Source organism: Geotrypetes seraphini, chromosome 2 (assembly GCF_902459505.1).
Source record: "Geotrypetes seraphini chromosome 2, aGeoSer1.1, whole genome shotgun sequence".
Classification (NCBI taxonomy): Eukaryota; Metazoa; Chordata; class Amphibia; order Gymnophiona; family Dermophiidae; genus Geotrypetes; species Geotrypetes seraphini.
This window is the reverse complement of record NC_047085.1, coordinates 194,651,434-194,672,671: the sequence shown is the minus strand read 5'-3', so window position 1 is coordinate 194,672,671 and position 21,238 is coordinate 194,651,434. Positions and strand designations below refer to the sequence as shown.

The window sequence follows — 21,238 nt, the reverse complement described above, 5'->3', positions numbered from 1 at the left end:
GCGTTCTTGCACCATGTACTGCACCACACAGACTGGAGAGGCAGGAGCAGCCAGCTTAATTGTCTCCTGAGCATGTTCCACTAACAAAAGTGTGGCTTTTTCTATTTTCGTGACCTGGATATAGTGGCCGTTCCATATGAAAGGATGCGGACGTCCCGCAGCGCAATGTAGAGTCATCTCAGGGCGACTCCTTGCTCCCTAGTATGGCTTTCTTCTCTGAATTATTTAAATTATTGTAGAAAGCCTTTCAGGAGAGCTTTTCTCCACCTGTGCCGTTCCACTGCACGCTGAGCGAAAGCGCTGTACAGTATTGCTCAAAGATATGTAGGACTGCCGAGTTGATGTAGTTCTCAGGAGACTTTTTAAGGCAGTAGCTTTAGGAATGACATCTGGGTTAGAGGACTTAAATCCGCCAAGCGATGTCCAATGTAATAATAACCCTGGTACTCTCAATTTTTGACTACTGCAATGCAATCCTACTGGGTGTCCCAAAATACATGATTAAACAGATTCAAGTGGTACAAAATGTAGCAGCACGATTTCTGCTGGAAAAATCGACCCTGCTTCTGAAAGAATTACACAGACTCCCAAATGAAAGCAGGGTGAAATTCAAGATCCTACTGCTGACGCACAAAATCATTCATCTCTCTGAACCACAATATCTTCGGCACACAACAACACGTATACTACATTCGAGCCAAAACCATCTGCTGGAAGTTTCCTCCTTCAGAGACATCAAATACTAAAGTGTCAGGAAAATAATGTTCTCGGTGATGGCTCCAAGGTGGTGGAATGCCCTCCCGAAGGAACTAAAACTAGAAAAAGATGCCAGAAAGTTCAAGAAAGGGATAAAGACCATCCTCTTCATAGATTACTTTAGCCAATAAAACAACATAGAGGAGACAGTTGGCTAGTCCCCCTCTCCCCCCCCCCAAAAAAAAAGAAATCAGGAACTCAGTAGGAAGAACACAAAAGAATACAAAGGGCTGAAGCCCAGAAAACTAGACAATGAGGAAGATAATACTTCAAAGATAAACATAAACACAATACAGATATATACTTATATAGGCTATATTTAGTTGAATAGGCCAAACTCCTTAGGAGATGTGTAAATATAGTGTACTTAGCTGCAGTAGTAAACCTAATATTAGATGTGAATATAGGTAGGACAATTGATTTTGTATGAACATATGCAAATAAGAAGGATGATCAATGTGCCGGTAACATAGGTAGGATAATTGATTATGCCATGTAGTGTAACACCTCGCAGAAGCTCATTGTAACTCTGTATTATCCCAGGACAAGCAGGCAGCATATTCTCACATGTGGGTGACGTCTCTACGGAGCCCCAGCGCGGACAGCTTTTCAAGCAAACTTGATTGAAGTTTCAAGTTTGCTACACTGCACCACGCATGTGCATGCCTTCTTGCCCACTAGAGGGCGCATCCCACCTCGTGGTCCTCAGTTCAGTTTTTTCCGCGGAGCCAGAAGCCCTGTGGAATTTGAGCTCTGCTATTTTGCCTTCTGTCGCCACGTCCGGTGTATTTTAATCGGTCGTGGTACTTGATTTCTCTTTTCTTTTGTTTTGTACTTCTTTAAATCAAAAAAAAAAAAAAGTTTTTCTCTTCGTTCGGCTCCGGGGGCTCCCGTGAGCCGCGACCCGGCCTCCTTGTTCGGTCGGTTCGGTTTTCATGTCCCGTCCCTTGACGGGTTTCAAGAAGTGCACCCGGTGTGAGCGGTTACTTTCCATCACTGACCCACACCGGTGGTGCTTGCTCTGCCTTGGACCCGAGCATCCGACTGACTCCTGCGATCGGTGCTCCACCTTTCAGGCCAGAGCGCTCCGCCGACGCCGTGCCAGGATGGCGGAGCTCTTCGCGGTTGACTCCACGCCCGGGAAGGCCTCGACGTCGGCCCCGGCCTTGACCTCGGCTTCGCCGCGTCCCTCGACATCGAAGCCTACTCCTGCGACCAAACCTGCCTCGGGTAAGTCCTCTTTTCCATCCCCGACTCCAGGGTCAACGAAGAAGCCATCTTCGGGCTCCTCAACGGCGGGTGGGTCGGCCTCGGCCCCGCCCAGGACTCCGGCCACTAATGCCCCGAGGGAATACTCGAGACCGAGGTCGCCCTCCAGGGAGCATCCCCCGGCCTCGTACCTGCCTACCATGGTCGGGATCCCGGCGTTCCAGGACTTGCTCCGAGCTTTGATTGCCTCGGAGCTGTCTGGGGCCCTCGAACACTTGCAGCAGGCTTCGACCTCGACTGCTTTGGCCTCGGGGGCGCCGACCTCGGTCTCAACTCCCTCGGTCTCGGGTACCGGGGCAGCACCGACCTCGGCCCCAACCTTGCCCTTGGCTTCGGGGGCCCCGCCTGAGAGGAGCGTAAGGCCCCGGGACAAGGTGCGCAGGGTGAGACAGATCTCCTCCTCCTCTTCCTCGAGGTCCTCCCGGGGCTCCTCGCCCTCGGGCCGGCCTCGGGCGAGGCGTCGCCCGAGGAAGCCTAAGCGTTCGCGAGGCTCTCCTTGACGACGTGGTCGCTCCTCGCCGCTCGGGGGCGAGGCCTTGCGGGTCTCGGAGCTCCGCCTCGATAACCCGAGGCTTCTCCGTTCCCCCGCGAGAGGGGGTTCGCGTGACTCCTCGCCGAAGAGGAGGGGGCGTGCCTCGGTCCCTCGGACTCCTGGGACCTCTTCCAGGGGTTCTTTGAGACGGAGACGTTCCCCGACCCCCTCGAGGCCATTGGACCTGGCCTCTTGGGACTCAGGGTCCGGTAGGGAACCACGATATTCCCACGAGGCTTCCCCCTTCTGTTCGGCGGAGAGGTCGAGAACCCTCTCGCCGCCCGCCAGACCGTCCTCCTTCTCCAGCTTCGTGCAGGACATGGCACGTGCCTTGGGTCTGGACCTCATGGCTGGATCTCAATACACAAAAGAGTTCCTCGAGGAGCAGGACCTTCCCACTCCCCCAAGGGAAACCCCTCGGCTGCCCTTGAATAAGGTCCTTCATCAGACCTTGCTTAAGAACCTGACTTCACCTCTTACAGTCACAGCGGTTCCGTCCAAGATGGAGTCCAAGTATAGGACGATACCACCCAAGGGATTCGAGAAGGCTCAACTCTCCCACCAGTCTTTACTGGTCGAGTCTGCGCTCAAAAAGACACAACCCTCCCGGGTTTCTGCGGCGGTCCCGTCCAGCAGGGAGGGTCGGACCCTGGACAAGTTTGGTCGTCGCCTCTATTCGAATTCCCTCATGGCAACCAGGGTTTTAAATTATGCCTTTACCTTCTCATCCTATCTGCGTGGCATGGTGAAGGATCTGCCCCAGTATCGCGAAGCCTTGCCGGACTCCCGCAAGGAAGGGTTTGACAGGTTTATGTCCAACCTGTCTCAATTGCGCCTGTACCTTTTTCATGCTGTGTACGATGCTTTTGAGCTGGTATCGAGGGTGTCGGCATTTGCGGTAGCTATGCGCCGATTGGCGTGGCTACGCACCCTCGATATGGACCCGAACCTGCAGGAACGCCTTGCGGACTTACCTTGCGTGGGGTCCGAATTATTTGATGAATCCCTAGAGGCGGCGACCAAACGGTTGTCGGAGCAGGAGCGCTCGTTGGCCTCCTTGGTCCGTCCGAAACCTCGGGCCACGCCGCAGAAACCCTTCCGGCCTCCCCCGAGGCGGTACCCTCAGAAGTCGACCCCGGCCTTTTCTAGGCCACCGCCTCGGCGCCCACCTCAACAGGGAAGAGGGGGACAAGCGAAACCTCCGGCGCAGGGTCCGTCCAAGCCAGCGCCGTCCTTTTGACGGGCTAGGCGGATGGAGCCGGTCCCCCTCCGCGATCGCGCCGGACCCCCTTCCCATAGGGGGTCGACTCTGGTCCTTTTACGCGGCTTGGACCGAGATAACATCCGACGCTTGGGTGCTCCAGACCGTCTCCGAGGGCTATTCTCTCAACTTTTGGTCTGCGCCGCCGGAACAGTCACCGGGGGCTTGCCCATGCAATCGGACCCAGCTCCCCATCCTCATGGCCGAGGCCAGGGCCTTGTTGAGGCTTCGGGCGGTGGAACCTGTACCCCCCGATCAGCGGGGGCGGGGGTTTTACTCCTGTTACTTTTTGGTCCCAAAAAAGACCGGGGACTTGCGCCCCATTCTAGACCTCAGAAAGCTCAACAAGTTCCTGGTCCGGGAGAAGTTCCGGATGTTGTCACTTCCGGTATTGTATCCTCTCTTGGAGGAAGGGGACTGGATGTGCTCCCTGGACCTGAAGGAAGCGTACACCCATGTTCCGGTGCATCCCACCTTCCGCAAATTCTTACGGTTCCAGGTGGGCGAGCTACACCTGCAGTACAGGGTCCTCCCCTTCGGCCTGGCTTCGTCCCCTCGAGTCTTCACGAAGTGTATGGTGGTAGTCGCTGCAGCCCTGAGGTCTCGGGGGCTTTTGGTCTTCCCATACCTGGACGATTGGCTGATCAAGGCCCCGACCAGGGAGGGGGTTATCTCAGCGACCCTACAGTCTATCATCTTCCTTCAGCGACTAGGGTTCGAAGTGAACTTTCCCAAGTCACAGTTGTGCCCGACCCAATCACTTCAGTTTATAGGCGCAGTGCTGGACACTGTTCGCCTCCGTTCATTCCTCCCTCCTCCTCGTTTGGAGGCTTTGGTTCGGTTGAGCCGTCTGATTTCTCAGCTACCTGTAGTGTCGGCTCAGCCCATGATGATGCTTCTGGGCCACATGGCGTCTATGGTCCACGTCACTCCGTTCGCCAGACTGCACCTGAGAATTCCTCAGTGGACTCTGGCCTCTCAGTGGCGTCAGGAGTGCGATCCTGTCTCTTGTCGCATAGCGGTGACTCCTTCTTTGAGACGTTCGCTCCGTTGGTGGACCGACTCTTCGAATCTTTCCGGGGGTTTGCTCTTTCTCGTCCCTCCACATCGCAAAGTTCTGACCACGGACTCCTCGGAGTACGTGTGGGGGGCCCACCTCGACGGTCTGCGGACCCAGGGCCTGTGGTCGGCGGAGGACCGACGCTGTCACATCAATGTGTTGGAGCTTCGTGCCATCTTTCTGGCGGCTCGAGCGTTCTGCCACCTACTCCGCGATCAGGTAGTCCTCGTGCGAACGGACAACCAGGTGGCCATGTATTATGTGAACAAGCAAGGTGGGACGGGCTCTTGGTCCCTCTGCCGGGAAGCTCTGCGCCTTTGGGAATGGGCGATCTCCCAGAACATCTTCCTACAAGCGGTCTATATCCAGGGAGAACAGAACTGCTTGGCAGACAAACTCAGTCGGCTTCTCCAGCCGCACGAGTGGTCACTCAACTCCAGAGTCCTGCGCGAGGTCTTCGACCGCTGGGGGACTCCACAGGTGGATCTGTTTGCCTCCCCGGAGACTCGCAAACTACCCCTGTATTGTTCTCGGATGTACTCCCCGGACCGTCTAGAAGCGGACGCCTTTCTTCTCGACTGGGGAGGGAGGTTCCTTTATGCGTTTCCTCCTTTTCCCCTGATCTTGAGGACGTTGGTTCGTCTCAAATCATCCAGAGCCACTATGATTCTCATTGCGCCTCGGTGGCCTCGTCAACACTGGTTCTCCCTGTTTCTTCAACTCAGTGTCAGGGAGCCTCTGCTTCTGCCTGTGTTTCCCTCTCTGCTATCTCAGAGTCGGGGTTCGCTGTTGCATCCCTTCAGTCGTTACACCTGACCGCTTGGTTCCTTTCCCCTTGACTTCGGTCCTGGTTTCTCAGTCGGTGAGGGAAGTTTTGGAAGCCTCGCGCAAGGTCTCGACCAGGCTTTGTTATTCCCAGAAATGGACCAGGTTTTCCTCCTGGTGTTCCTCGCGTTATCTGGATCCGGATTCGGTCCCGGTGTCTTCGGTACTGGACTATTTGTTACATCTGTCTAATTCTGGCCTGAAGACGACATCTGTTCGGGTACATCTCAGTGCCATTTCTGCTTTCCATCGGCACTTGGACGGACGTTCTCTTTCGCTTCATCCTCTGGTGACGCGTTTCATGAAGGGTCTAATCAATGTTTGTCCCCCTCTGAAGCCTCCTCCCGTCGTTTGGGATTTGAATGTTGTCTTAGCTCAACTGATGGAACCTCCCTTTGAGCCTATCGACAAGTCTCTCCTGAAATTTCTTACTTGGAAGGTGGTATTTCTGATTGCCCTCACATCTGCTCGACGGATTAGTGAGCTGCAAGCTTTGGTTGCGGACCCGCCTTTTACTGTGTTTCATCATGACAAGGTGGTTCTCCGCACCCATCCTAAATTTTTACCTAAAGTTGTGTCTGATTTCCACCTCAATCAGTCCATTGTCCTTCCTGTGTTCTTTCCTAAGCCCCACTCCCATCCTGGCGAGACGGCGCTCCACACGCTTGACTGTAAGAAGGCGTTGGCTTTTTATCTCCAACGTACCAGGTCTCATAGGAAGGTTCCTCAATTGTTTTTGTCCTTTGATCCTAATCGTTTAGGACATCCTGTTTCCAAGCGCACCTTGTCCAACTGGTTGGCTGCTTGTATTTCTTTTTGCTACGCTCCGGCTGGTCTTACGCTCCCGGGTCGAGTCACGGGGCATAAGGTCCGGGCGATGGCAGCTTCGGTTGCTTTCCTCCGATCTACTCCAATGGAGGACATATGTAAAGCTGCCACTTGGTCTTCGGTTCATATGTTCACCTCCCACTACTGTCTGGACACTTTGTCCAGAAGCGTCGGCCGGTTTGGCCAGTCGGTGTTACGTAATCTGTTTTCCTAAATTGCCATCCTCCCACCTGCCCTTTTTTGGTTGGCTTGGAGGTCACCCACATGTGAGAATATGCTGCCTGCTTGTCCTGGGATAAAGCACAGTTACTTACCGTAACAGGTGTTATCCAGGGACAGCAGGCAGATATTCTCACAACCCGCCCGCCTCCCCGGGGATGGCTTCTTTGCTAGTTATGGAACTGAGGACCACGAGGTGGGATGCGCCCTCTAGTGGGCAAGAAGGCATGCACATGCGTGGTGCAGTGTTGCAAACTTGAAACTTCAATCAAGTTTGCTTGAAAAGCTGTCCGCGCTGGGGCTCCGTAGATGACGTCACCCACATGTGAGAATATCTGCCTGCTGTCCCTGGATAACACCTGTTACGGTAAGTAACTGTGCTTTATAAGACCTTTAACAGAAGCTCATGCAAACCTCTCTGAATTGACTCCCCAGTCATTAGTAGCGATATAGAAGCTCACAATTAACAATCTGCCTCGGCAGTGTCCTTTGTCATATGCGCTTCTCTGTCCAGTCTTTGCATTTTGGAGAGTGAGGGAGATGAACTTACCCCTCATTTTCTTTTATCTGGTGTGGATTATGTAACTGACGCCCTGTATGACATTATACATGTCCTGGGTAAAGCATCAGCTTATTCCATTTCTGCTCGTAGAATGCTCTGGATCAGATAATGGGCCAGTGATTTCACCTCTAAAGCTACTCTTGCCAGACTCCCTTTTAAGTGGCAGCTATTATTTGGTAAAGGCCTGAATGATCTCGTGAATTGCATGATGGACTGTCGCCCCAAGACCCTGCTTGATAGTAGACCCAGAACCTTTAGAGCTCAGGGTGCTCTGATTTTTCATGGCTCCAGGCGCTCTTGCAATATTCCGGTTTCATGTCGCATAAATTTTCCCAGGGCTTAAGGTAGAGGTTTTCAGAAATCAGGCCTTCACCTCCCATACAGCTCCATCCACCCTGAAGTCACAATGATGCCAGGCCAAGGATAGTCCCTATTCATATAGGGGGCAGATTGTCAACATTTCTGCAGGCATGGACTCGGGTTTCATCTGACTGTTGAGTTCTGGACATCATTCTGTCTGGCTACAAGCTGGAATTTGCCCGGCTTTTAACGGATTGATTTGTGGACTCTACCGAAGGGTGTCTAGAAAAGGCAGTCACTGTGCAAACTACTGTGAGAAGGTTGTTTGATATCCAGGCCATAGAGCCTGTGCCTCAGAGTCTCAGAGTCTGCCAGATATTCCATATACCTTATCATGCCAAAGAAACGATCTGATGATTGGAGACCCATTCTGGACCTTACTCACATAATTGCAGTGCTCAAAGTTCCGCTTTTTCGCAGGGAGATGGTTCAATCTGTCATAGAGGCAGTGACCCTGGGGAAGTTCCTAGCCTCTCCAAATCTGACTGAGGCCTACTTGACTATCCCTATTTTCCCAGACCACAGAAAGTTTCTCAGATTTCATGCTCTAGAAAATCATTATCAATTTTCAGCTCTACCTTTGGTCTAGCGACAGTTCATCGCACCTTCTCCAAGGTGATGGTTGTAGTAGCAGCTCACATGCATAAAATGGGATTGCAGGTGCATCCCTACCTGGATGACTGGCTGATCATAGCCCCCTTGTCCAAGGGTCAGCACGCAGTGGATCAGATGATCCGAATCCTGGAGGACCTAGGATGGATGGTACATTTCTGACAAGGCAATTTGGCACCAACTCAATCCCTGGATTCCTTGAGAGTCTTTTCGACACAGCTGCTAGCCAAGTCTATCCAGCACACTTTAGAGTACTATACTGTGGAGTTCCACATATATTTGTGTCCCCAGAGGAGCTAATTGGGAATTTGTTGGAAATAATCAGAAGGTCTGGTATTTGGGAAATGTGCCTTTATTTATCTTTGATGATTTCAATATTATGTTGGACCCAAGTTTAGACAAGTTGCCCTCTACCATAATCCAAGTTCAATCATTAAAGAAGAGTAAGACCAGCTAAATGGTCTTCCAAAAAAAAAAAAGGGGAGAAAGAGACCTGAAGAAGTCAAACAACAATTTTATTAAGTAACAGGTTAGACGAGCTCTCAAATGTCTACCATAAAGCTACAAGTTGACATAGGGCCATTTTTTGACAAACAAAAACCTGCATTGGGAGTCATAATCTTATGGTAAATGCACAATTATATAAATATTAAGTGAGAGCATACAACCTCAGAAGCACAAACATTTTTAGCTATAATATCAGTCACTGCTGTTACAACCCAAAAGCATTCTGTGCAGGAAAATCCAGATTCAATATCCAGGTTCAATTACATCTTTGTACCCAAGAACTGCTTCGCTAGAATCTCATCAGTAATAGACCATTCACTAGCTTGGGTGGAACTTCAGGGAGCAGTGGATTTTATGTACACAACCTCATTGGACCTTTCCAAACATTTGTATTATGATACGCACTTTCAAAAATATCTTTTGAAGAGATGGGATTCCTTTTGTTTTCATAATGCTATTCATAAGGATGGCCAAGTTCTCTTTTGGTAAACTGCTAAGGTGCAGCATCATTGCTTATGCAATCTGCCGCCACAGAGAACTAAATCAAACTATATTGACTCTAGAAAAAAGTTTGGCAAAGGAGCACAGAAGCTATATCTGCAATCCCACACAATCAAATAAGAATAGACTGTTAGCTGTACAATCTGCTTTAAATGCTAAAGTGCATGAAACAGCAAAGATGACTTACTTATAAATATAAGCTATCATATATACTTGAAAATAACCAAGATTTTTGGACCAAAATAATGGCCCAGGTATTGGGGTCTCGGTTTATATTTGGGTCAGCGCTGACCTGCCCCCCTCTGAAACTTGTTGCAGGCCTCTGCCGGGCCTGCCGTGAGACCTAGTGGTCCAACAGTGGCCAAGTCAGGAGGGATACTTCCCGCCTCCTATCCCAGCCGATTCTAAGAATTTTTACCTGCCTCCCCCGTGTTCCTTTAGTATCCCTAATGGTCCAGCAGTAGACAGGAGGGATCTCTCTCAGCTCCGGTCCCAGCCTTTTCTAAGAATTTTTATCTCCCTCCTGTCCCGCATACCTTTAGCATCCCTTGTGGTCCAGCGGTGAATTGCAGCAGGAGTGGCCTTCCTTCACTCCTGCCCATGCAGAGCTGCTAGTTGATTGGCTGCTGCAAGTTCTCGAGGCAGACAATCAACTAGCAGCTCTTCATGGGGCAGGAGCAAAGAAAGGTCGCTTCTGCTGTGATTCACCACTGGACCACCAGGGATGCTAAAGGTATGCGGGAGAGGCAGGAGGGAGGTAAAAATTCTTAGAATCAGCTGGGACAGGAGGCAGGATGGATCCTTCTTGCCCCAGTCACCGCTGGACCACCAGATCTCATGGCAAGCCTGGTGGAGGTCTATAAGTTATCAGGAGGAAGGGGGGACAGGGTACAGAACCTGGCAGGGAGGAAGTGGAGCTGGGTGCAAAGACTGGCAGGGGAGGGAATGAGTGAGGGTGCTGGATGGCAGAGCAGTGAGGGAGAGGTAACAGGATGCAGAACCTGGCAGGGCAAGGAAAGGCACTGCACTTGAATATTAAACACACACATACAAACCCCCAGTTTATATTGGGGGGGGAAAAGGTTACATTGGGTTATATTCAGGTTGGTTTATATACAGGATCATAGACAGCGCAAGAGGAGAGGACACTGCTGTGATTATCCACGTGGGAACCAACGATGTGAGCGGACGGAAGTATGACAGGGTAGAATTGAAGGGCCAACTCAGCTCACTCGGAAGAAAACTGAAGGTCAGGGAGGTGAAAGTGGCATTCTCCGAAATCCTCCCGGTACCAAGAGCGGATGGCAAGAGACAGGATGAGACGATGGTGCGAAAAGGAGGGATTCGACTTTGTGCGCAACTGGATGGCGTTCTGGGGAAGAAGCAGATACTATAGAAAGGACGGCCTACACCTTACCAAGCAAGGAGCGAGAGTCTTGGCCAAAAACATGAAGACGACCATTGAGAAGGCTTTAAACTAAGGAACAGGGGAGAGCCGACAGTCGACAACCAGTCGATGGCCCGGGCATCAGAAGATCCCAAGGAAGGAACTACAAGCAACTGCTCAGATAAAGGGGAGGAGCATGTTGAAATCGAACTTGACAGAGAAAGAGCGCAAATAGATACAGAAAGGGTTGTGAAGACTAAAAAGTCCAAGAAGGTAGCACATAGGGAGCTCAATTGTAGGCACACAAATGCGCAAAGGGAACTCAAATGTATGTACACGAATGCCAGAAGCTTGAGAAACAAAATGGGGGAACTGGAAGCACTAGCAAGACGAGAAAAACTAGATATCATTGGAATAACGGAAACATGGTGGAACGAGGAAAATGAATGGGACACAGTACTGCAGGGATACAAACTGTACAGAAGAGATAGAATAGGGCAAAAAGGAGGAGGTATCGCCCCGTACGTCCAAGAAGGAGTAGAGTCTATCAGAGAAGGGAAGACGGAAAGAAAGGAAAAACTGGAGTCCCTCTGGGTAAAGATTCCTAGACAGAACGAAGCAGACACAAAAATTGGCCTCTATTATCGACCCCCAGGGCAGACGGAAGAAACAGACGCAGAAATGATAGAGGAAATCAACCATGGATGCAGAACAGGTAACGTAACGATCATGGGAGACTTTAACTTTCCGGGGATAAACTGGAACCTAGGAAACTCAAACTGCGGCAGAGAAACAAAGTTCCTGCAAATGTTAGGGACTGCTTCCTGGATCAAATGGTGGGAGAACCGACAAGAGGAACCACAACCTTGGACTTGGTCCTAAATGGCATAACTGGAAGGACATTAAATGTAGAAGTCACGGTCCCGCTGGGGACAAGTGATCACAGCATGATCAATTTTAAAATTGGCATCAGCCCAGAAAAATTCAACCAGGTAACTACATAAAATAAAGGAAAACAAATTGGAAGGAGGACCCTGGGAGGGAGGGGGGTTATTTATTTTGGGGAGTGGGTTGTGTTGGGTTATTCATAGGTATAGATTTTGTTATTTAAAATATTGAGCTTGTTTGTTTTGCTTGTTACTTACTATTGTTGAGCTCAATAAATATATTTGAATATAAAATTGGCATCGGGAAGGGGAAAAGGACCAAGACCCAAACCACAACCTTCAACTTCAGAAAAGGGAAATATGACAGCATGAGAGCCATGGTTAAAAAAACAGCTCAAGGAAAGCCGAAATCAAAACGGTCGATCAAGCATGGTCGTCTCTACTAAAAAACACCATCACCGAAGCACAGAATCTCTACATTCCGCAGATATCCAAAGGAAGGAAAAATAAGAATAAAGGAGAACCAGCTTGGCTAACCAGAGAGGTGAAGGATAAGGTAAGAGAAAAGAGGAACTATTAAAAAATGGAAACATGAACAAACAACGGAAGCCTGGAAAAGTCACAAGGTTGACCAGAAGAAGTGTCACAAGGCGGTAAGAGACGCCAAAAAGGTCTATGAGGAAAAGATAGCGCATGAAGCCAAAAATTTCAAGCCCTTTTTTAGATACATAAAAGGGAAAAAACCAGCAAAGGAGGCAGTGGGCCTTCTTGATGACCAAGGAAGAAAAGGGTGCATCAAGGAAGACAAACAGATTGCAAATAGGCTAAACTCATTCTTTGCGTCTGTCTTTACCAAGGAGGACACTGCATCAATGCCCGAAGCAGGGAGAGTATTCAAGGGGGAAATTGAGGAAAGCCTCACCACAGTGAATGTGGATTTGGACATGATATACTATCAGATCGACAAACTTAAGAAGTGACAAATCCCCTGGACCAGATGGAAATCACCCGAGAGTGCTAAAGGAGCTCAAGGTAGAAATTGGTGAACTATTGCAATCCCTAGCTAACTTGTCAATCAGAACTGGGAAAATACCAGATGACTGGAAGATAGCGAATGTCATCCCAATCTTCAAAAAAGGATCGAGAGGAGAACCGGGCAACTATAGATCTGTGAGTCTTACGTCAGTTCCTAGGAAGATGGTTGAAGCACTAATCAAGGATAGCATAGTGCAACACCTGGAAAATCACGACCTGATGAGAGCCAGTCAACACGGCTTCAGGAAGGGGAAGTCATGTTTGACGAATTTGCTTCAGTTTTTTGAGAAGGTGAACAAACAAATCGATAGCGGTGACCCAGTGGATATAATATACTTGGACTTCCAGCAAGCGTTCGACAAGGTTCCACACGCAAGGCTTCTGAGGAAACTACAAAGCCATGGAATAGAAGGGGATATACTAAGATGGATAGGCAAATGGCTGGAGAATAAATTGCAGAGGGTGGGCATAAATGGGAAGTTCTCAGACTGGGAGAAAGTAACAAGCGGTGTGCCCCAGGGCTCGGTTCTTGGGCCCATCTTATTCAATATCTTCATTAATGATCTGGAGGAGGAAACAACAAGTAATATAATTAAGTTTGCGGTCGACACAAAACTATGTCGGACAGTTGGGTCACAAAAGGATACCGAAGAACTCCAGAGAGATTTGAACCAGCTAGGGAAATGGGCGGAAAAATGGCAGATGAAGTTTAATATAGACAAATGCAAAGTGATGCACCTGGGCAGGAAAAACAAGGAACATGAATATAAAATGTTAGGTGTAACATTGGGAAAGAGCGAACCAGAAAGGGACCTTGGGGTACTGATAGACCGGACCCTGAAGCCATCGGCTCAATGTGCAGCAGCGGCAAAGAAGGCAAACAGGATGTTGGGCATGATAAAGAAAGGAATCGCAAGCAGATCGGCGGACGTCATAATGCCGCTTTACAGAGCAATGGTCAGAACACACTTGGAATACTGTGTCCAACACTGGTCTCCCTACCTAAAGAAGGATACAACCCTGCTGGAGAGGGTGCAGAGGCGAGCCACAAAGCTGGTAAAAGGTATGGAGAATCTGAGCTACAAGGAACGCCTCGGGAAACTGGGCTTGTTCACCCTTGAGAAGAGAAGACTGCGAGGGGATATGATAGAGACTTTTAAAATACTAAAAGGATTCGACAAAATAGAGCATGAAACACCATTCTTCACATTGTCAAATGTGACTCGGACAAGAGGTCATGGGCTGAAGCTGAGGGGCAACAGGCCCAGGACAAATGTCAGGAAATTCTGTTTCGCACAGCGGGTGGTGGATGCTTGGAATGCTCTCCCGGAGGAGGTTGTGACAGAGACCACCATTCTGGGATTCAAGGGCAGGTTGGATGCTCACCTTCGTGCAAATCACATTAAGGGATACGGGTAAACAAGGTCTTCTTCAGGGAACACCTGGCTTGGCCTCCATGTGTGCAGGTAGCCGGACTAGATGGGCCTAAGGTCTGATCCGGTGAGGGCATTTCTTATGTTCTTATGTTATATGTTCATGGCAGTAAAGCTAGTGCCCTTTTGTGCAAACTGATACTAGGCCCAAAATTCTAGTGAGGGTAAATTACAAACAAATCTTACAGATATTGCAAACTGTTTTCAAAACAAATTTCAACAGCTTTACTCAGCTCAAAATGAAGGGTAATTATCTCACTGATTTAATTTAAACGATTTAGCACTCCCTTGTTTAACACAGACGGAGTTGGAAACTCTTAGGCCCGTATTCTGTAACCAGCACTGATTTTTTTTGTGCCCATGCTCAGTAAAAAACATTGTTTAAACAGTGTTTTTAACTGAGTTTCAAGGTGCCTGCCAATGCCTAGAAAATCAGTGCCGGAATCGTGCCTCTGTAGGTGCTTTTGGCTTAACGACACTGTGGGCTTGGCTAATGCTGAAAGGTGGCATAGGTGGCCTAAAGTGCCTACGGAGGTACGATTCACATCAAAGGCGCCAGAAATGTAGACCTGGAAAACCCTGGCCTACATTTCCATCATCTGCCTTTGCCGGAGGTGCAATTCTGTACCCAGCGCTGTCGTGAGATTGACACACGATTGGTAGCCGCTGACAGCGGTGCCAGTTACAGAATCCGAGCCTTAATGCCCTGATCACAGAAAGGTAAAGCAAAATAGGGCTTCGCACCCTGGTACTGAATAAATCCATTGGTTCTGATGGGTAGTCTGGCAAATTTTACCATTATACTTGAGTCCCAGCTGGCTCCAGTGTTGAAGTTCTATTTTGCGCAGGGGATCCTTTCTCTCAAAGGCTAATCAGCCTCTTATTCCAAAACCTGGCAAGGGTCACAACTATGTGACCTCCTATAGACTGATATCCTTTTTGAATATTGATATTTTACCTTGCCTTATTCATAATGATCAAGTGGGCTTTGCCTAAGGCGTCTCGTTTTCAGGGATATCATCCCGAAGCTGTGCGCAGGGACAATGGACCAACGATCGCTTCCCCTCCCTGCCGTGCTAAAGCCTGCCTCCCTCCCTCCAGATGATTCAACCCCCCTCCCCTCCCCCCCCCCGGGTCTGCCGCAGCCGCTGCTTCTTGCCACCCAGAAGCCTTCTTCCCAACGTCAATTCTGACGTCAGAGAGGAAGTTCCGGACCAGCCAGGCAGCGATTGGCTGGGCCGGAATTTCCTCTCCAATGTCAGAATTGACATCTGGAAGAAGGCTTCTGGGCAGCAAGAAGCCGCGGTTGCAGGGACCCGGTGGAGGTTGAATCGGCGCTGGAGAGAGAGAGGCAGGCTTTAGCGCGGCAGGTAGGGAGGTAGGCAGGCAGGCTTTGGAAGGGAGGAAGGGAGGTAGGCAGGCTTAGGGGGAGGGGGAGGACAAAGGCTGGAAGGCAGTGAGGGGGACATAGGAAGGAGGCACTGGGGGCACTAAGGACATAGGAAAGAAGCACTGAGGGCACTAAGGACATGGGAAGGGGCACTAAGGACATAGGAAGGAGGCACTAGGGGCACTAAGGACATAGGAAGGAGGCACTGAGGGCACTAAGGACATAGGAAGAGGGCACTAAGGATATAGGAAGAGGGCACAAAGGGCGTAGGAAGGGGGCACTAAGGACATGGGGAAGGAGGCACTGGGGGTACTAAAGACATGGGAAGGAGGCACTGGGGGCACTAAGGACATGGGAAGGAGGCACTAAGGACATGGGAAGGAGGCACTGAGGGTACTAAAGACATAGGAAGGGGCACTAAGTTCATAAGGGGCACTAAGGACATAAGAAGGGGCACTAAGGACATGGGAAGGAGGCACTGGGGGCACTAAGGACATGGGAAGGGGCACTAAGGACATAGGAAGGAGCCACTGGGGGCACTAAGGTCATGGGAAGGATGCACTAGGGGCACTAAGGACATGGGAAGGAGGCACTGGGGCACTAAGAACATAGAAAGGAGTCATTGGGGGCACTAAGGACATAGGAAGGAAGTAGGGAAAGAATAGAAACGGACAATTGTTGGGCCTGAGTGCAGAAAGAAAGATAGAAATTAAAGAAAGGATGCACAGTCAGAAGGAAACGCACTGATAAACAGAACACATGTAGCATTTTACACTAGGACTGGAGCACTTTGTCTTATAAATATTCTAAATTATTTTTTCTCCCTCTTCTGCAGGAACAAATAATCAGTCTAGTTAATCAGATCTGTGGGAAAGTGAACAGTAGAAATGGCAGCAGTGAGGATTGTATCAGCAAGGCAACACCAAAAAAAGGAGCTCGAAAAAGGGCAACAGCAGATGTGCCATCAACTAGACTGTCATCTTCCACATCATCCAGAAGTTCATCATCATGAAGATGCCAACGTTCTCATTTTGTTGATTATATATATATAAATATAAATATAAATATATATATATATATTTTTTGTAATTATGATATCCTAGTTTGGAGTACTTGCTGTAGAATACAAGCTGTCTTTGCACTAGCTCTAAAGAAGATTTTTTTTCTTCTGGTTATAGAGAAGTAATTTTGTTTTAGCATTAAATTGTCATTTTTTTGGAGGGGGAGGAAGTTTGGAAGGTTTTTTTTGTACACAGATACTGCAGACAAGGTTTTGAAATTGCAGTAATTCACTGTTTTAAAAACAGCCGTGGGGCCAGTGAAACATTTGTATTTTCCCAGTGGCTGAAAGAAAGCCTTTTTGGTAACTGTGAAAAAGGCACTTCACCCAATTTTGAATAGGTTGAAGTTTGATGTATTTTGTATCTTTTCTTTTGTGTGTGTTAATTTTTTTCCAGTCATCGGAGGAGATCTTGTAGGCAGAAAGGAGACTACAAAACTTGAATGAACCTGCTTTACTGGGTTGTGTTTTATTCTGTCATGTGCAAGATGAATTTTGTACTTTTTATGTTTTGTTTTGTTTTAAACAAGGAAATTTAAAAAAAAAAAAACTTTTTGGGAGGTTATGGCAGCTGAAGTTGGACTAGATTTATAATCAGAGGCAGAACGATGATATTTGAAGTAAAATGTTCTCTTTTACCAGCACATCACTATGCATCTGTTTGAGGAAGAAAAGATTGTCTGCCTTGGAGGAGTCATATAAGTGGGGAAAAACTGTGCCTGATTTCACTAGGAAATCCATTCAGTTATTTTTTGGTGCTGTTAGCTACTTTGTCAAAAAAAACCCTTCAATAGCATCCTTTAGAAAAGGAAGGAAGAAAATATTTTAAAAGAGGTGATTGAAGCCATAAGTGCTTCTATATCATAGATGTGCAATCTTTCTAACATTCCATTCTCATTCCACTGCTATTTTCACACCTTACACAGACAGCATTAATTTTATTTCCTTTTTTCTTTAATTTGTTCCATTTTATGATCACATCTAGAGCCACTAAGGAAGGTCGACATATTTCTTTTGAATGTGAAAATGCATTTTCTCATCTTGTCCACTTTTTTCTTTTGTGTTGTGTAACAGAAAGTCACACACCCATTAATGTACATAAACCTGTAAATTGTTTTAAATACTTGAGCCTTTTGGGGGGGGGAACTGGGGGTTGGAAAGGGGTTGGTGACAAGACAAGATGAAGAAAAAGCCTTACATTTCAGTTTCTTCATCGGTTGGATGGATGCTTACAGGGTTTTTTCTTGTAACATTTATATAAGTGCTGCTTACACCACTGAACAACAGCAAAAAATAATAATGGAGTAGCTGTTGCCCCTTTTTCTGGTTGCGCGTGCTTAATATGTGGAATTAAAGAAAAAGGGAATTTTATTTTCTCAAACTGTTCTTTCTTTTCATAATTAAAATTGAACAATACCGAATCTCACCTATTGCACTGAGCTTGCCAGTGGTGACTGTCGGAAGTCCTATCATTCAGTTAATTGGTGGTTGTTGTTGCAGAAGACTGAACTGTTGGAATATTTAACAATAACATAAACAGTCAAAAAGTGTTTTCAAATGTGATTGTCAAGTTTTTATGGCCTTGCTGTGTACCTTTCCCTCTTTCAACAGTAAACTTCTATGACTTTGGCTTACAGTTTGACATTTAATTTATTAGCGCTGCTCTGCTCTCTTTCCTTGTATGGAAAGAATTCATGTTGTTTATTGCCAGGTTTATTTTTTTTTGTTGTTGTTTATTTTTCAGGTTTGTACTTCAAGATTTAATAAAAAAAATCAAAAAAAAAAAAAACCAAACAAACATAAATTAAAATGTTTTCTGGACATTTTATCTTTCTGAAAGATCAGATGAGATTTAGAGAGCTGTGCTAAGTGTGATCTGTCTTTACAGCCATGTTTTCCCAAGCCACAATGTTTAAACAGGGAAATCTGCATATGTTAGGTCACTCTTGTATGCAAATTAGTTTCACGTGTATTCATTCCAGATGTCCTGAAAACTAAACCAGATAGCTATGCCTCCATAATTTACTTAGGAAGCAGTGCATTTATAGTATGAACATATAACTTACCCTCCTTTTTCAAAATTGCACAAGAGGTTTTTAATGCCGGCTGGTGCACTGAATGCTCTGCGCTGCTCCAGGTCATAGAGTTCCTACGAGCATTCAGTGCGCTGGCTAGCAACCTCTTGCGCAGTTTCGTAAAAGGGGAGGGGGTTGTTACTTAAGAGAACCGTGTACTGCCTGCCTTGTATGATGCAAAAAAGATACTTTACACATGAAATGATACCATTTTTTAAATTGTCCTTTGAGCCTGAAGCCCATCTAAGCTATGGCAATTATTTTTTCAGCGTTACCAATGCTGTCTTCAAACTCACTCATTTTCATACTCTATTTTTCCTTCAGTCTTCTGTCTTGGTTCTATACTATTCTTAGGGAGAATCCTCATTCAGTGACTTAGAAACTTACCGTATTTTCACGCATATAACGCACGCGTTATACATGATTTTTACAAACCGTGCATAACCGTGCGCGTTATAGGTGTGAGCGCGTTATACAATTTTTTTTTTCTCATTGTGATCCGGTATTCCCCTCCCCCGCTCGCGTCACCCCCCCTCCCCCGCGATCCTACAACCCTCTCAGCACCGCAAAACATCTCTTACCCGATTGGGCACCGGCACCAGCACCAATGCACAGGACGTGCCAGTGCCAGTGCCCGAAGATCCTCCCTCGTTGGGCTGGGCTGTGCGCATGCTCAAAGCCTTCTGATCTCGCTCTCTCCGAGAATCTCGAGAGAGAGCGAGACCAGAAGGCTTTGAGCATGCGCAAATGCTCAAAGCCCAGTCCAGCCCGGCACAGGGAAGAAGGAAGCACAGCCCAGCCCAACGAGGGAGGATCTTCGGGCACTGGCACGTCCTGTGCATTGGTGCTGGTGCCGGTGCCCAATCGGGTAAGAGATGTTTTGCGGTGCTGGGGGGGTTGTAGGATCGCAGGGGAGGGGGAGTGACGCGAGCGGGGGGGGAGGAGGCCGGTTTGCAGGCCAGAAGAGTAAGCGGGAGTGGGAGGAGGTTATAGCAGCATGCGCGGTATATGCGTATGCGTGCTATATAAAAAAATTTTTACAGACATGCTTTGGACCCGCGCGCTATACACGCATGTGCGTTATATGCGTGAAAATACGGTACTTTCAAAACATTTTGGTTGCCATGATCCCTTAGGGGGATATAAGCTTGCCTGTCTTTCTTTGGTTCTGCATGTGGAACTTGAGTTGACTCTTATTTTTTTCAGCATCACAGCACAATTTTTTTCTCGCATGCACTTCTTTATTAGCAAGTCATTCTGTGTTCCATATGCCATCAAATCTCTTTCTTCTCTATGCACATAATGCTACCTACATATTTTTTCTGTATTTTATACCCCAGCTGTCTCTAATCCATCACTCCATGTCAAAGATAACATGTTGCTTCAAGAACAGACTTTTTTGACAGCATTAAAGAAATCGGAAAACTTAATTATATAGAATGTTGATACTTCCAGTCCTCAAGGGCAGCTAGTTCAATCATTTTGTACCTTCTCTTAATCTTTTGTAAACCGCATAGAACTTCATGGTATTGCGGTATATAAACTGTTATTATTTTAAAAAAACAAACAAACTAGTGTGTCAGGTTTTCAGAATAACCCTAATGAAGATACATATTTTGCTCCATTGTATGCAAATCAATCTCATGCAAATTGATTAGGAATATCCTGAGACCTTGATTTTTGGCAGCCCTTGAGAACTGGGATTAAATGCTACTGGTATAGGATATAAATCTAGCAAACTATTGAACAAGAACTTTGCTAAAAATTGCCCTAATATAATTTAACTACATGGTATTCTTCTGACTCAAACATGATACATAGAAAAGGCACATATACAAAGTTCTTCAGTAAGTTGTATTTAAATTGTATCAAAGGCAAATAGCAGTATTGGCTATTTAAAAGCAACAGTTGCTGACAGGAGGTTGAAATACATGCAGTGGGATATACATTTATAGTACAAATATAAACATCATTTCTTGGCAAATGAAGATTCCATATTCATAGATTTCATTACATCGTGTGTATTATTCTTGATTGCAGCATAGTCATCTGATTTCTGTAATTCATTATTTACCAACAGTTTTCTCAAAAAGTAGATCTCTGGATTAGTTCTCTTAGGGCTCCTTTTATGAACATGCGCTAAACGTTTTAGCACACACACCAGATTAGCACGTGCTAGCCAAAAATCTAGCGGATAGTGCCTGCGGCAATTTAGCTCACCTTTGTAAAAGGAGCTCTTAGTTTTTGAACAGTTTCAGAGGTCTATATTCGTAATTAAATGAATTTCAATCACTAACCAATTACCAAAACAGTTACTAATTTAGCATGTAAAGTTTGTAACACAGTGAACTAATGAACTTCTGATCATTCTCTTTCAAACCAATCTGTTCAAATCAAAGTGAAAATTAATGCATTTTTAATACAGACTACATCTTGGTCTGTTTTAATTTTCTGAGAAGTATCACTGAGGTGCCTTTGCAAACGTCTTGTTCAAATCATTCTTGCTTTGTTTTGTAATTTTAAATTACCCTGTTAAAAGAATAAAATGTCTCTCTTAAGCTATTACTGACTTACTTTCATTGGAAGTAGTAATGCTTGCATAGATCATTTGCTATAGTTTAGTGATAATTGTAATGGGTATCACTTTAAAAAATTATTTCTTTCATTTCTACATGGTTA

At 46.9% G+C, this 21,238-nt stretch overlaps 1 protein-coding gene across 5 annotated transcripts in view; it reads left to right on the top strand.

The window, feature by feature from the left end:
* The window catches only part of JARID2 (jumonji and AT-rich interaction domain containing 2), a 532,325-nt gene extending 514,205 nt beyond the window's left edge, over positions 1-18,120 (top strand). For all 5 annotated transcript variants that reach the window (XM_033934611.1, XM_033934614.1, XM_033934613.1 and 2 more), the window contains one exon: positions 16,260-18,120. In XM_033934611.1, the coding sequence (XP_033790502.1) occupies positions 16,260-16,436 (177 nt within the window). In that variant the 3' untranslated portion in view covers positions 16,437-18,120. The remainder of the gene's footprint in view (positions 1-16,259) is intronic.
* Positions 18,121-21,238: the final 3,118 nt, after the last annotated feature.